The 16699-nt window shown below is 45.0% G+C and overlaps 1 protein-coding gene across 1 annotated transcript; it reads left to right on the top strand.

The window, feature by feature from the left end:
• Positions 1 to 2170, top strand: CNTF (ciliary neurotrophic factor). The gene is made up of 2 exons (XM_056138843.1): positions 1 to 332; positions 1683 to 2170. Exons 1-2 carry the CDS (start codon positions 219 to 221, stop codon positions 2166 to 2168), a joined length of 600 nt encoding a protein of 199 aa, XP_055994818.1. The 5' UTR covers positions 1 to 218; the 3' UTR covers positions 2169 to 2170.
• The last annotated feature ends 14529 nt before the right edge of the window (positions 2171 to 16699 follow it).

Genomic DNA, 16699 nt, shown 5'->3' with positions numbered 1-16699 from the left:
AATGATTAGAAAGGGGCCTTTGATTCCACAGGCACAAAAATCCACAGCCAGGAATTTGCTGCCACCTCTGAGTCAGGCCGAGGGTGGGGGTGGGGTGCACAATCCCATTAGAAGAGAATGCCCAGTGGATTTAGTCTGAGAGTCACATTTCTTACTTGGATCAGTGTAGACAGAAGTGAAGTCAGCTCACTTGTTTCCTGGGACAGTTGAGTTAGGGAATGGCTTATGCAGAGCCTTCACCGCTGACCCCTGTCCGCCGGGACCTCTGTAGCCGTTCTATCTGGCTAGCAAGGAAGATCCGTTCAGACCTGGCTGCCCTTATGGAGTCTTATGTAAGTTGCCTGTTTTCCTCTTGTCTATTTTCACTTCATCTCTTCTGATCCAGCCCTTTGGCCTCCTAGCCCAGCCCCATTATCAGTTGTGAATGCCTTAATCTATATTGGGCCCCTCTCATTTGACATGACCCTGTAGGAAGCTTCGGGCCAGGTTTTCTTTAGTTGAAATTTATTCCTTATAAATAAGAAAATATATGTGGGATTCTAGGCAGGATTGACTGTCATGAAGGCTCTTCCTAATTTGATAATTTGAATTCTACCAGGATAAATTCATCATGGACCCTTTAAATTTGGTTTTTTTATAAACCCTGTTCAGAATTAAATCTCTGTAAACAAAACAGATTGAGGGATTATAGGAGTGCATAGAAGAGAATATAACCCCAACCATTTTTTTTTCCAAGACAACCTCTTTATTTTATATGTATTGTAAGTGCACCAGCGTCTTAATAGGCTACCTGTGCTAACAGAAGGATCACCTGGGAAATTGGGTGTCAAATTCTTAAGGAACTAACCATGTTTCAGATTTATCTGATAGAGGGACCTCCCCATCAGGTTCTTGCAAAGACATGCTGTGAAACACCTAGGTTGTTCTGTAGACTCCTGAATTTAAATTCTCTGATATTTGGTTTATCTTCATATGCCACTTCCGGTCATAAATCAGACTTTGAGGTACCAATTGTTTGGTGGGAGACGTTAATGCCCACTGAATTTTCTAAAGCTTATCCTCACATGGAGAGGAGACAGTGGAGGAGAGAGCACATAGGAACACTTTATAATAGATAGGTCCTAGAATTTCCTGGAGCCTTTACATATATTTAAAGCCCTTGAGTTCTATTATGAAAACAGTCCAGTTTCTGGGAAGAAAGAATTATTCTAGACCCCAGTACTTTTCAACTTTTAGAACCTAATAGTTGTAGCTCCTCCCAAGAAAACAGAACAGGTAGTCAAAGCAGTGTGTGTGTGTGTGTGTGTGTGTGTATTTTTTTTTTTTTCAAGAATATCACTTTCCGGGGCTGGAGCAATAGCACAGTGGGCAGGCATTTGCCTTGCACGCAGCCAACCCAGGTTCAATTCCCAGCATCCCATATGGTTCCTCCGAGCACCGCCAGGAGTAATTCCTGAGTTCAGAGCCAGGAGTAACCCCTGTGCATCGCCGGGTGTGACCCAAAAACCAAAAAAAAAAAAAATATCACTTTCCTAAAATGTTTTTAGACCCCACCCAAAGAAATATCCTTTTGTTTACCATTTGGATCCTCTACAAGGAAAATAAAGATTTTACATAAAATTGAGATGAAAATGTTGGGGGTAGCTGCCAACGATGTCATGTTTTCCTGTGTCCTCGGTCAGGTGAAGCATCAAGGCCTGAATGAGAACATAAATTTGGACTCTGTGGATGGGGTGCCGATGGCAAGCACCGATCGCTGGAGTGAGCTGACTGAGGCAGAGCGACTTCAGGAGAATCTCCAAGCCTATCGCACTTTCCATGTCATGTTGGGCAGGCTGTTAGAAGACCAACAGGTGCACTTTACCCCAGCTGAAGGTGACTTCCACCAAGCAATACATAGGCTCCTGCTCCAAGTTTCCGCCTTTGCGTATCAACTGGAAGAATTAATGGTCCTCCTGGAACACAAGATCCCCCCCAGTGATCCTGATGGGATACCCATTGGCGGAGACGGTGGTCTCTTCGAGAAGAAGTTGTGGGGTCTCAAAGTGCTACAGGAGCTTTCACATTGGACAGTGAGGTCCATCCATGACCTCCGAGTTGTTTCTTCTCCTCAGACTGGCATCCCTGCACATGGGAGTCATTATTTTGCTAATGACAAAAAAATATAGCAGTTTCCTCTCCTCTCCCCTTTTAATGAGATGTCTATGTTGTAAGAGGTCCCAGGCTATTGAAAACTTTCAAGAACCATGGGCATTGTCCTCAAACAGGATTGAAAACATGAACGTGTGTTTGTATATGTGTGTGTGTTCATCAAGCAGATTGAAAGCATGGTTGTGTGTGTGTGTGTGTGTGTGTGTGTGTGTGTGTGTGTGTGGTGTTCTAACCTTTTCTACCCATTTGTTAATCTTTATAGGCATTTAACAGCCTCCTGGGATTAATATATTTTTAACTGAGTATTTCTTCTGAGAAGACTGAAAAATGATGGATTCTTTAGCCAATTCAAATTCCTGGATAATAAAAAATAGTAACTAACATTAATCGAGTGTATAGTATTGAAGGAGTATGCCGAGGACTTTAATTATTACTATCACAGTATTTTAAGGAAGGTAGTATTAATCCTGTTTGACATACAAATTCACTGAAATAACTTGGTCAAAATTACTCAGCAAATGGCACACGTTTGAACCCAGGTCTTTTTCATTCCTAAACCTATATGCCCTTCACTTCATGAATACAAAAATATATTTATATAATCCATTCCCAACACTGAAAAAAAATTCTCACTACCATTACAGGTCACAATACAAACCACATGGTACAATCTTAGCTTTAGTTTAAAGACAGTATTTGTTGCCTTATTGTCAGAGAAGAGTGAAGATCTTAATATTGTGTTTTGCGGGCCGAGAGAGAGAGAGAGAGAGAGAGAGAGAGAGTACAGGGGATAGAGGACATGACTTGCCTTGCATGCAGCCATACAGGTTCCATTAGCACCACATATGGTCCCCTAAACTCTGACAGGGGTGATTTCTGAGCACAGAGCCAGGAGTAAGCCCTGAGCACACCTAGGTGTGGCCCAAACCCCTACCACCACACCCAAAAAAGATTGTGCTTGGAGCAAAGATGAGTTAGACCCATGACATTTCTGAAGTTGTGAATTGGGGATGTGCATTAATAGAGCCTGCTTTAAAGTGTCTAATTATTCTTGAGTTTGGGGTTGGACACGGTTTTGACGAGGTTACTTCACATCACCGTAATTAGCAACGCCATGATACAGGCACTGTAGCTCCAGTTGTCATGAACAATGGATGAAATATGAACCAGGTTGAAGTCACAGAACTCATCACACGTGCTCCGAACTTAGTCATGAGCACAGGGTGAGGCCCTGTTCACAGTGGAACCACCATTGATTCGAAAACAATACACAGTAGTCTCGGTGCTTCCCAACAGAGAGAACTCCAGGTAAATATTCCTGAGAGAATGAAAGACACAAGCAAAAGTGAATGTTCATGGAAATTACCGTCCAGGTCCAGCCTTTGAACAAGTGATGACTTGTGAATCCAGGAAGTCTCAGGTGTACCATTTACTTCACACTAAAAGTCAATCAAAACTCAAGTTCTTGTTCGATGAGGACATAGGCTGTGGAAAACTTTTAAGAACCATGGGTATTTTAAACTTTTTTTTTTTTTTTTTTTTTTTTTTGCTTTTTGGGTTTAAACTCAAGTTTAAGTTTGGGTCAGTTTTGTTGACTTGGTTTTTTTTTTTTTTTTTCAGCCGAGGCTCACTTTGTGGTGGGATGGGTGACTGTGTTTCATTTCCCCGGGGAGTCCAAAACTCAATGGATTAGACCTACAGGAGCTCTGAGTTCTATTCCATAGCGTTTGTGTCAACAAGATTGCGTACATGGAAGAAACCCACAATGGAGAAGGCTTGTAAGGTACCAGTGTAAGCATTGTAGGGTTGAAGGAGTCAAACAACACAAGAAATCATTTCCTGGATGGGGGAGGAGGTCCTTTGTGTTTCAGAGACTGACTGGGTACCAAATAAAGAAGTCGGGAGAGGAACAGAAGCATTGTGCTGACTTCAAAGAAAGTGAGGCGACAATAATCTTTGTGTCCAGCTTCCACCAGGACTCTATTGTTTGGTGTTTTTTATTTAGAGTTTCCTACTACAACTAAAATGAGGCTTATTTCATGTCATTCAAGCTTTTCTTTATAAATGGTTTCATCTTCGAGCAAGATCTTTTCATTGGCAAAGCAAAGACTTATGACTATAAAGCTCTTCACTGACATCACTGTCATCCTGTTGTTCATCGATTTCCTCGAGCAGGCACCAGTCATGTCTCCTTTGTCCTGGCCCTAAGATTTTAGAAAGTGCCACATTCGAGGCTCTTTCAGGGTCAGGAGAATGAGACCCATCATTGTTACTGGTTTTTGGCATATTGAATACGCCACGGGGAGTTTGCCAGACTCTGCCGTGTGGGCAGGATACTTTTGGTACCTGCCAGGTTTTCCAGAGTAAGAACTAGATAATAAGATGTCGCTTCCGGGAGCTGGGTTTTATAGTCTCTGGGTCTTGACCGTTAATGGGATTACACGGCACCAGGGCAGTTGGTGGGTGTAACATCTACATACTGGAAGATGGGGGATCTGGGTGGAGGAGGCTCAGTCCCAATCTGAGCAGGCTTGGAGCTCTTAGATTTATTTTACACTTAGATGTATTTTACACTTTTTGGTTTTAAAAAATAAATACAATTAATGGGACTGGAGAATACAGCGGGTAGGGCACCTTCCTTGCATGCAGCTGACATAGATTTAATTCCCAGCACCCTGAGTACCACCAGGAGTGATCCCTAAGTACAGAGTCAAGAATACTCCCTGGCTGGGGACTGGAGCAATAGCACAGCGTGTAGGGCGTTTGCCTTGTATGCAGCCAACATGGCCTATCCAGGTTCGATTCCCAGCATCCCATATGGTCCCCCGAGCACCGCCAAGATTAATTTCTGAGTGCATGAGCCAGGAGTAACCCCTGAGCATCGCTGGGTGTGACCCAAAAAGAAAAAAAAAAAAAAGAATACACCCTGAGTAAAAAACTGGGTCTGCCCAGAAAAGAAAATGAAAAAGCCACTACAATTTTTTATTTCTTTTTTCTTTTTCTTTTTTTTTTGTGATGCCAAGGATCAAACCCAGTTTTTATGCATGCTCAGACAAGTGCTCTACCATTGCGCTCTGACCCATGACTAAAATTTCTTCAGAGAGAATAATTGATTACAAACTTGCTGAATACAAAAGGAGTGACCTGTCTCCCAAGTGTTTCATTTTTGTATTCAGCAGATGCAACCAAAAATACATCTGCAGAAGTTCCAGAAATTAATGGAGCATGATTTGAGTTCTGCTGTGTTGCATATGAAAGGAGAATTATCTGTGAAAGGCATAATAGAAGTGGCAGAGGGTCCAGATAAAGTTCAGGCACTGACTACTGAATAGGAAGACAGATGTATAGGAATCGAGTCGGTCACAAAATGCATTCAACACGCTTAGAGTTGTTACCAGCTTCAAGCAACATGTACCAAGCAAAAGAGCTGGGGGATAGCTCAGTGGGCTGCAGCACATTGCATTGGGTTCAATCCCCAGCACGGGAGGTAGGGAAGAGTCTGGGGAGATGATGCTGGGGTCGTATGTGCATCATCCCTTGCAAGTATCAGGCCCAAATTGGAGTAGGAGCATTGCTGGTTTGGTCCTTTGGTCCCCAGCACTTCTGGGAGCAGATGCTTGGAAAACCCCATGAAAAACCACTTGAGGGGGCTGGAGAGATAGCACAGCGGGTAGGGTGTTTGCCTTGCATGTCGCCGACCTGGGTTCGATTCCCAGCATCCCATATGGTCCCTTGAGCACCGCCAGTAGGAACTCCTGAGTGCAGAGCCAGGAGTAACCCCTGAGCATGGCTGGGTGTGACCTAAAAAGCAAAAAAAAAAAAAAAAACCACTTGAGGGGGACAGAGAGATAATAAACTGGGTAGCGTGCTTGCCAGAGAGATCGTACAGTGAGTAGGATGATTGCCTTGTATGTAGCCCATCAGCTTCAATCCCTGTTACCCAATATGGTCCCCTGAGCCTGCTAGAAATGATCCCTGAGCACAGAATCAGGAGTAAACCCTGGGCACAGATGGATGTGGCACAAAAACAAAGGTAGGGTGTGTATGTGTGTTTGTATTTTTTAAAGAAGCAAAAGAAATTAAGGAGCTGGAGCAATAGCACATCAAGTAGGGCGTTTGCCTTGCACGTGGCTGACCCAGGTTTAATTCCCAGCATCCCATATAGTCCCCTGAGCACCGCCAGGGGTAATTCCTGACTGCAGAGCCAAGGATTAACCCCTGTGCATTGCCGGGTGTGACCCAAAAAGAAAAAAATAGAAAAATCCAATTAAAAAAAGAAATTAAGGGGGCTGGAGCAATAGCACAGCGGGTAGGGCGTTTGCCTTGCACGCGGCCCACCTGGATTCGATTCCCAGCATTCATTCCATATGGTACCCTGAGCACTGCCAGGGGTAATTCCTGAGCACAGAACCAGGAGTAACCCCTGTGCATTGCCGGGTGTGACCCAAAAAGCAAAAAATATAAATAAATTAAAAGTAAAGTTTTAAAAAAAAAGAAATTAAATCTTTAGTTTTCTTATCTCTTAGATCTGGCACATAGCTAGGATATCTGGGGAATAATTTAGATATACCTATAAACTAAAGGTATATGATTTACAGATATATACCTAGAAATTATATACCTAAGAGCTAAAAAATATGTATATATATATATATATATATATGTATGCATAGTCTGGAGCGATAGCACAGCGGTAGGGCGTTTGCCTTGCACGCAGCCAACATGGCCGATCCGAGTTCGATTCCTCTGTCCCTCTCGGAGAGCCCGGCAAGCTACCGAGAGTGTCTCGCCCACATGGCAAAGCCTGGCAAGCTTCCCGTGACGTGTTCGATATGCCAAACACAGTAACAACAAGTCTCACAATGGAGACGTTACTGTGCCTGCTCGAGCAAATCGATGAACAACGGGAGGACAGTGATGACAGTGATATATATGCATATATATACATATATAATATATTGTTTAGAGAGACTTAAAAAGCATAAGTTCCTAGATTTCTCGTCCCTACCTAGTAAAGGGGATTCCTTTTTTTCCCATCACACTGCCTGCTGTAAAGTCCTCTCTGAATGGAGAGTATCAGTTTTTCTACATCTGTCCAAAAGCTGCATGTCTATATCGGTAAATTATTTCTCCATTGATTCCAGGGGGAGTTTCAGGAAGCCATTGCAAATTAGCACCAATGCCAAGGCCAGGTATTGGGAATAAAATTCGCATTAGGTAGGTTTGAGAGAAGTGAGAGTTCTAATAAAAATGGAAAGTGTAGAGTCATAGGCCTGGTATTGCTGTTATTTCAGGCGACTGTGGACAACAGCCCAAGGGGTGACTCATTGTTGTGAGCACTGTTCAAACAGGGAGAGGACAAGTCAGTATTTCAGGGAAGCGAATGAAAAGTGACTTAGAACGCCTTTTGTTTCTGAATTCTCAGCTTCTCACCCAAGTGCCTGCACACCATCTCTCTATTCAGGAAGAAAACTCAACTGCAGTGAATAGAAAAGTCTCCCAGGCGGAGAACAGCTTTGGTGAAGGGGATGGGAAAAAATTAGAATTTGGATATTACCTCATTGACCGTGTTACTATTTAGGCCAGGACATTTAACAGAATCATTTGGCAGTCTGCCTCAGCTCTGGCATCAAATCCAAGAGGGAACCCCTGAGTGCTGATCTATTCAAAGAAAGTGGTAAGAAATCACCTCTTTGCTGTACAGCTGACAGGCTAGAAACAATTTAATTTGGGGGTGGGGGGAAAGGGGGGGTGGTGGGAAAGGCACATTGGGCAGTGCTCAGGGGTTATTCTTGGCTCTGTGCACGGAAGTGACCCCAGGCAGTGCTCTGGATCATAGGGATGGGTTGGGGGGGGGGGGTCAGTCAAATCAGGTTCAGCCACATGCAGGATAAGTAGCTTAACCCCTGTACTATATCTCTCCAATCCCCAGAATTTGATCTTTTGTATAGACATGAGATAAGGAAATGCAGGTATAATACGATTCTTCTATTACTTCTTATATCTATTTTGGGGTAGATGCAAAAAAATGGCGAACAAGAAAAATCTTGCCTCAGCAAGGCCGTGAATCGCATCTTTTATTTCTGTATCTTTGGATGAACAAAGGAAATTTCAAGTGATTTCAACATGGGATGGAATGTAATCCTCCCAGCCAGGCTCAATCAAGCATGCTGGGTAACGCTCTATGATGTCAGGCCGCTGGGAAAAAACTCCCAAGGCTCATGAGCCTAGAAAAGAAACATTTTTCTCTACACCATCAGAATAGCACTTCTTCACAGCAACTCCTAAACCAGACTCTTAAAAAAGTCAGTGACTGAGTTCAGCCCTTTAATCCTGACTGCAAAGGGAAGGGGCACAAGCGAAATTTGGTCCAAACAGAACTCCTTTGTTCTCAGTGCCTGGATTTGGAGTCAGAAATGTATGGAAAAGCGACTCCCTTACTTGGCAAATGTAACTCATCACCTGGCAGGGTGTCACTTAAAAATTTTTACTTTGGAGTCACACCCAGCAATACTCAGGGCTTACTCCTGGCTCTGCACTCAGAAATCACTCCTGGAAGTGTTCATGGGAGCATATGGAGATCAAACGTGCAAGGTCAGCACCTACACCCTGTATTCTCTCTCTCTCTCTCTCTCTCTCTCTCTCTCTCTCTCTCTCTCTCTCTCTCCCTCCCTCCCTCTCTCTCTCTCTCTCTCCCTCCCTCTCTCTCTCCCCCTCCCTCCCTCCCTCCCTCCCTCTCTCTTTCTCTTTCTCCTTTTTATTTATTTATTTTTTTAGAAAGGGCACTGTTTAACAAACTTCTTTATTATATTTATTTATTTTTCCTTTTTGGGTCACACCGGCGATGCTCAGGGGTTACTACTCCTGCCTCTGCACTCAGAAATTACTCCTGGCGGTGCTCAGAGGACCATATGGAATGCTGGGAATCGAACCCAGGTCGGCTGCTGTCTTATCACTCCAGTCTTCTCATCTTACTTTTAAACAGAAAATGTGGTAGAGCCCTTCCGTGCAAGCCTGCCATTGCCTCTAGAGGGGATTGTTCCCCTTCATGTGCCCAGGGTGGAATTATACCCTGATGTTTCATTAGCAGGTTTCATCTCCACCTTGGTCATGACTTTTAGTATTAATATTAAGCAAAAATATTGTAAGGGAGTGTTTAATCTCTGAGCAGCTAGGGAGAGCCCCGACAGCTCTTCCTCTCGCCTCCCAGGTTCAGTGGTCTCGGGCCGCTTCCCCGTCTGGGATTGGCCCATGCCAATGGCAGATGGATGGAGGAGACGAGGCCCAAGCTGGTTGACTGATCAGCTGCCGTTTATTCCATTCTCCCCACATGCCTGTTCCAGTCTCTCTGAGCCCCCCATTCTAGTCTCACACTGCCCCTCATTCCCATTTCCTCCTGTCTCTCCCCCTCATCTCTCCGTGCTCCCTCTCGCAGCCTGGGCTCTCTCTCTCTCTCCACGTGCCTGTTCCTGAATTCTTCTCCCTCTGTCCTCCTTGCTAGTCTCCCTGTGCTCCATCTTGCTGCCCTGCTTTCTCTCTCTCTCTCTCTCTCTCTCTCTCTCTCTCTCTCTCTCTCTCTCCCTCTCTCTCTCCCTCTCTCTCTCCAACTCTCTCATCCTTCCAACTCCCTAGAACTGGGGGTAGATGTACACCCAGTCCTGTAGGAAAATCAACATAAGAAAGCCCTTCCTGTGCCCGGCAAAATACCATTTACAGTGTTTTTCTCCTTTCCTCAGTCCAGTAACTTAATTAACATCTTAATTCTACTTTTTTAATATTAGTTATTTTGTATGAACACAGTAAGAGATAGATTGAGCTTGTAGGGTGGCTCTCCTGGGAACATCTTGCCACAGACTCAGACTACAGTGCTCAGACCAGATTAATATTTCCTAACCCTAGCAGGGTCTGAATCCAGTTATTTTTTGGATCATGACAGAATTTGTCCATGACTTTGCTCTTAACTTATGGTGAAGTATTATGGCACTTTGGCCTGGCCCATTTTGATGCCAGGGTAGCACATAGCTCACAGATTGCCCTGGGTCCATCCAGTCCCTCATTGGGCCCCTGCTTTTGGGGTGTTAGGAAGTAAGGGCAACTGACACTTAAGTCAAGAGAACAGATGTCCAGGAGGTAAATATCATTCATAGTCAAATTAACTCCCAAGGTTACGAAAGCATAGTATTAACTGTCTTCTTGTGTCCATACAAAAAGGACATTGCTCTGAATTAACTATGCAAAGGACTTAAAGAGAAGAGAAAAACAGTTTTACAAGTCAACAGAGCACAAGGAAAGAAGTTACCAAAAAACACAGAGGAATGGGAGAACTGTGATGGGAGTAACCCAATAAACATAAACTCCCTGCAGCAAGGCAAAAAGGACAAACCAATGTTATCCTACAAGGGAGTTTCTCAAGACACAGATGAACGCCCATCAGAGATACTGAATTGGGAGTCTTATTACAGAAGCCAGTGGCCACTAGCAGACTAAAGTCCCAAAGAATCCGGGGCCCCAGAAACTCACATCAGGGATGAGTTTATGAAGGAAAAATAATAATAACAATAACAATAATAATAATAATAATAAAATCCCATCTGAATCAGACAATGGATACAATGGGTAAGGCTCTGCAGGAGCTGTGATCTGCCAAGCAAATCACAGAAGCAAAATAATTTAGTTATTGGTTAAGCTGGCTTAAGGTCGGAGAACAATTGGCTTGTGTTGATGGGGTACAATCACGACTGGGGGATGGGGAGGGCAGGATTCTGGGAGCTGAGCAGTTTGTGTATGGCTGTACTTGTTAATGAGTCACACCTGCCCCTTGGGACAATGAGAATTCTTTTCCTGCTGACAGGCTAGGAAAGGAATAAAGATGGAGTCCCTCTTGCCAGGAGCCCCCAGCTCAAAAGGTCACTGGGAGGTTAATTTTAGGGACTCTAGACACAAGCCGGCTTAGCCCCGTTCAAGGGCCCAGTCTCCAATAACCTCCTGCCTCCACATTCTTCTCAGATAAGCTGCCTGGGGGAGAGCAAATTGGCTTCTTCCTTTTAAGGCAATACAAGACAAAGGCCACCGAGGCTTTTGGTTCCCTTGAATACCTTTGCTCCAGAGCCCTCTTCCAACTGGTCAGATTTGGGTGGAGGGGCTTTTCCCAAGACACAACTATTTCCCCATATTCCCTCCTTGTCTGTCCCCCTCCATGACCCCAGACAACATGTCACCCCAACTCCCAACCTCCGCTATGATTTGATGGTCTCATTACAAGGAACATCGCAAGGGCCAAGGATGTCGTTTCTAGTGGCATAATACATGCTGATGTCAGGCTCTGGCTGGGTCCTTGGCACCACCAAGGTCCCTGATGACAGCCTCATCTCTGACGAGTCTGTCTTCTTACAGGATGAGTAGGACTGGAACAAGGACACAGGGAAACGTCTGAGGCATCAGAAAGTTGACTGGTGGAAGAGTCTCCCTACTCCCTTTCATCATTGTTTTGATTTGAGGGCCACACCCAGTGGTGCCCAGAGCTTCCTTCTGTCTCTGTGCTCAGGGATGGCTCCTGGTAGTGCTGAAGGGACCATATGGGGTGCCAGGGCGAGATCTGGCTTGGCCACAGGCAAGGCAAGTGCTACCCCTGTTTTTTGTTATTGGTGTTAAGAAAATAAGTGTGGGTCAGGGAGAGAGCTCAGGGGACTGGGTGCATGTTTGGCACGCAGGAGGGTACAGTTGAATCCTGGGATCCCATGCTCCCCTGTACCTCCAGGGACAACTCCAAGCACCAAGCCAAGTGTACTTCCTGAGAAATACCAGTGTGCCCCCCATGAATAAATGAATCAGTAAAATTCTAGGGCAGATAATAATAATAATAATAATAATAATAATAATAATCACTGTCACTGTCTTCCCATTGTTCATCGATTTACTCGAGTAGGCCCAGTAACGTCTCCATTGTGAGACTTCTTGTTACTGTGTTTGGCACATAGAATATGTCACAGGGAGCTTGCTAGGCTTTGCCGTACAGGCGAGATACTATTATTATTAATTATTATTATTATTATTATTATTATTATGGACTTTTGGGTCACACACAGCGATGCTCAGGGGTTATTCCTGGCTGTACACTCAGTAATTACTCCTGGTGGTGCTTGGGGGACCGTATGGGATGCCGGGGATCGAACCTGGATTGGCTGCGTGCAAGGAAAACGCCTTACCCACTGTACTATCGCTCCAGCCCCAAGTATCTTATTTTAAGTGAGATCAGTACTTAAAGGTAAGATCACAAGGTAAAGGCTTGGGCAGGACTTTCTTTCTCTTAACAATCTCAGACTCTGCTCTGCATTCTCTTGAGAAAGAAGGGCTGAAAATGGTATTAACAACCCACCAACCCCAGGAGATGCTGACTCCACAGAAAAACAAACTGTAGAGTTTAGAGAGTTTCCAGGTGGGTGAACACACCGAGTCCAGGAGGATCACACACACACACACACACACACACACACACACACACACACACACTGTCCTCCCATTGTTCATTGATTTGCTCAAGCGGGCCCAGTAACGTCTCCATTTTGAGACTTGTTGTTACTGTGTTTGGGATATTGAATATGTCACGGGTAGCTTGCCAGGCTTTGCCATGTGGGCGAGATACTCTCGGTAGCTTGCTGGGCTCTCTGAGAGGGGCAAAGGAATCGAACCTGGCTTGGCCAGGCTGGCTGCGCGCAAGGCAAACGCCTTACCACTGTGCTATTGCTCCAGCCCGTCCAGGAGGATGAGGAACCCCAATTTCATGGAGACAGAAGTCCCTGTGCTGAGAACCTGTCCCAATACTGCCCTTTGCCTTTCTCATCTAACTGTTCATCTGTATTCTTTCACATGTTAGTAAATCAGTGACACAAATGTAAGTGATTCCTCGAGTTCCATGAGTCATCCTGGCAAATGAATCCAGCATACAGAGGGAATCATGGGAAACTCCCATTTGCATAGAACCAGCCAAATCAGACAAAAATTGTGGGTTATCTAGGAAGCTTGTGCTTGCAGTTGGCATCTGACTAAGAGTCTGGTGGGATTTGATATTTCACTGCTCCAGAAAGATCACATCAGAAATGAAGGAAGTTAAGGAACACCCAGCTGGTATTTCAGAGAACCGCTTGGTGTGGAGGGAAACCTTATGCACTTGGTGACAAGAAATGAAATGTTCTTGTGAGTAGTAAAAGAGGTTCACAGGGAAGGGAGTGGCAGTCAGGATGAGCTACATTTTCCCAGCACAGGAAGGGGGAAAAATGAATCTTCATATTACAAAGGGGCTACCTCCCTTTGATGTAGGCATGCAGATAGGGAAGGCCCCTTCCCAAGGTAATGGCAGTAAATCTCCTGGGAAGTAATAGCCCTGACCTCATGGAGAACTGGTGCCAGCCTGTAACAGACCCTGAGGAGGCTGGAACGACCCGCTCCAACAGAAGCTCCTGCAGAAACAAAAGTCAGGAAAGGAATTTCAAAGAAGACCATCACCACTCCCAACATCCTTGGTAACCTCCCTAGCAACGGACTTTTACCTAGGTAGAAGCCCCACATGGGGTCAGGTTGGAGAGACCCTGTAAAGGTCACCTTTAACAAGGAAGCCCACGTATATGCTACCCAAGCCCATGTGCTGCCTGCGCCCTTGTGGCCGAGCACATATGGTGCCTGAGCACATGTGTCGCCTGCATCTCCTCTCTTGAGTTGTGTACTTTCATGCTTTCATGTCTAATGCTGGGATGTGTGTAGGGGCTCTCTCCGACCTTGGAGAAGCTCACATTCTCTCTTGAGCATGTTACTCTCCACTCTCTCCCACTTTCTCTTCCTCCTTTCCTTCAAAACCTTCAAATAAAAACTGCATAATTTCACTGGTCCTCTACTCCTGAAATTCCTTTCTTTAAGGTAAGACAAGAACCCAGTAACCCTAGGTTCCAGGTGGCAGAGGCAGATGGGGAGAAAGTGACCATCTTTCTCCTCCCCACTTCACCTGTGGGGCCCACTGACCTCTCTCTCTCTCTCTCTCTCTCTCTCTCTCTCTCTCCTAGGAAATGATCCAGATTTGATCCTAACTGCTAGACATGGCCAGTGCCATGGAGAGAAGTATGTGTGTGATTAATACTTTCACATAGATCACAGTGAAGAGTTCCTTCTGGGTTTCACTGAACACAGCCAGAGAGTTGCCCATATTATTGTAATAATCCCTTCTACTGTTTTCTTAGTGAGCTGCACTAAAGTTCCTCATGGTGGAGCCAGAGAGATAGAAGGTAATGAATGCCCTTGCATGAGTTCACCAGGGTTAGCTGCTCAATACCACATCCGGTCCCCCAAACACTACCCGGGATTATTCCTGAGCACAGAGTGAGGAATAGTTCCTGAGCCTCTCCAAGTGCTGTGGATATGGCACAATTCTCCCCAAATCACCCCTCCTCAAAAGAAATTCCCCATAATTTACCACTCCTGTTACAAGGCAATGAACCCAACTTGGACTGTACGTATTGTCCAGTTGGTCTTTAGATATTAACCCTACAGGTAACCCCAAATCTAACCCTAAACCTAACTATCTCCTTAAGCCTCGTCCTAAATTTAACCCTAAATGTGATCCTACACCTACACATCATCCTTAGTGAAAACCTAGCCCTAACTGGAACCCTAATGTAACCTTGACCCTCAATGTACCCTACCCCTGACACTGTCCCATCACCCTATTAGCCATAACTCTATGTAAAAAGAGAAAAAAAGAACAATTATTCCCCCTGCCCCCCCCCGGGGGTGGGGTGGGGGGAGGATCACACCTGGCAGGGATCAAACCCAGCCTCATGCAAGGCAAATGCCCTTCCACTGTACTATCACTCAGCCCTCAATAATAATTACTTCTTAAAGAGCCACATAGTGAATCACTGAATCATATGCATGGTTATATTTGCAGATGACATGTTAAAAAATGAGTACAACTATGTTCTAATAAAATTTATTTATGAACAGGAAACTCATTTCTTATTTTACTTTAAGTTTACAAATGGTAAACTCATTACAGAACTTATCAATGGGCCAGCTTTGCTGGCTCCAGTTTTTTATTTTTATATTGAAATGCAAGTTTTTTTTTTTTAATGAATCACTATGAGGTACAGTTACAGGCTTACAAACTTTCGTGATTACGTTTCAGTCTTACAATGGTTGAGTACCCTTCCCTCCACCAGTGCCTATTCTCCACCACCAATGTTCCCAGTAATTACTAATTTTGGGGGGGGAGCACATCCTAGTTAAGGACTACCTGAACCAAACGTGATTCTATTTTTATTTATTTATTTATTTATTGATGTATTGGGCTTGAATGCATTCAAGCCCAATACATCAGGATCCTCCGTGAGCTGTATTGCGGATTCACTACCAGGATCTCACCATTCTACAAAGAAGTGATCGTTGATGTCAAGAGAGGGGTGCGGCAGGGTGATACCATTTCACCGAAACTCTTCAGTGCCACCCTCGAGAACATCATGCGACGACTGGAATGGGAAGGAATGGGAGTGAAGATAGATGATCGGCAATTACACCACCTCCGCTTTGCTGATGATATTGTTTTAATAACACCAAACATCAGCCAAGCGGCACAAATGCTGGCCGACTTTGACCGTGAGTGTGGAAAGGTAGGACTACAGCTGAATCTTACGAAGACAATGTTTATGAGAAACAGCCTTGTTCCTGACGCCCCATTCGCTCTCAATGGAACGACCATCTCCGAATGCAACAGCTATGTGTACCTAGGTCGAGAGGTCAACATGACAAATGACCTGGCACCCGAGCTGCGCAGGAGGAAGAGAGCAGCTTGGAACGCCTTCAAGAACGTCGAAGAAATAGCTAAGAGGACGAAGAACCTCCGGCTCCGGGCACATCTCTTTGATTCCACTGTTCTTCCTGCATTAACATATGCCTCAGAGACCTGGGCCCTACGCAAACAAGATGAGAACGCCATTCAGGTCTCCCAAAGAAGAATAGAAAGAGCTATGCTTGGAATATCACGTTTCACTCAAATGAGAGAAAGAATCCGGAGTTCTGACATCCGTCGACGATCAAGGATCAGGGATGCTGTCTCATTTGCCAAGGTGTCGAAAATCAGATGGGCTGGTCACGTAATGAGATTTAAAGACGACCGTTGGACTAGAGCTGTTACTGATTGGATTCCACGGGATGTCAAGAGACCGCGTGGCCGCCCACCTACCAGATGGTCAGACTTCTTCGTCAAGATCATGAACGATCGGTTTGAGGCCCTTCATGTTCCCGGAGCGAACAGATGCCATTGGGCTACACAAGCACGCGACAGGGACAAATGGAGACGTTACTGGCGCCCGCTCGAGCAAATCGACGACTAACGGGAAGTTAAGTGATTTATTTATTGCTTTTTGGGTCACACCTGACGATGCACAGGGGTTCCTCCTGGCTCTGCATTCAGGAATTACCCCTGGCAGTGCTCAGGGGACCATGTGGGATGCTAGGAATCGAACACGGGTTGGCTGCTTGCAAGGCAGATGCCATACCTGCTGTG

The sequence above is a fragment of the Sorex fumeus genome, unplaced genomic scaffold (genome assembly GCF_029834395.1).
Source record: "Sorex fumeus unplaced genomic scaffold, SorFum_2.1 ptg000007l, whole genome shotgun sequence".
Classification (NCBI taxonomy): Eukaryota; Metazoa; Chordata; class Mammalia; order Eulipotyphla; family Soricidae; genus Sorex; species Sorex fumeus.
Note: the sequence above shows the minus strand (reverse complement) of the source record. Positions and strands in the feature narration are given on the sequence as shown.

Bases quoted from the DNA above. Each gene is read 5' to 3' on its own strand.
- CNTF (XM_056138843.1), top strand. From the start codon at position 219: ATGGCTTATGCAGAGCCTTCACCGCTGACCCCTGTCCGCCGGGACCTC. The intron at 333-1,682 runs GTAAGTTGCCTG...GTCCTCGGTCAG, and splicing joins CTGCCCTTATGGAGTCTTAT to GTGAAGCATCAAGGCCTGAA.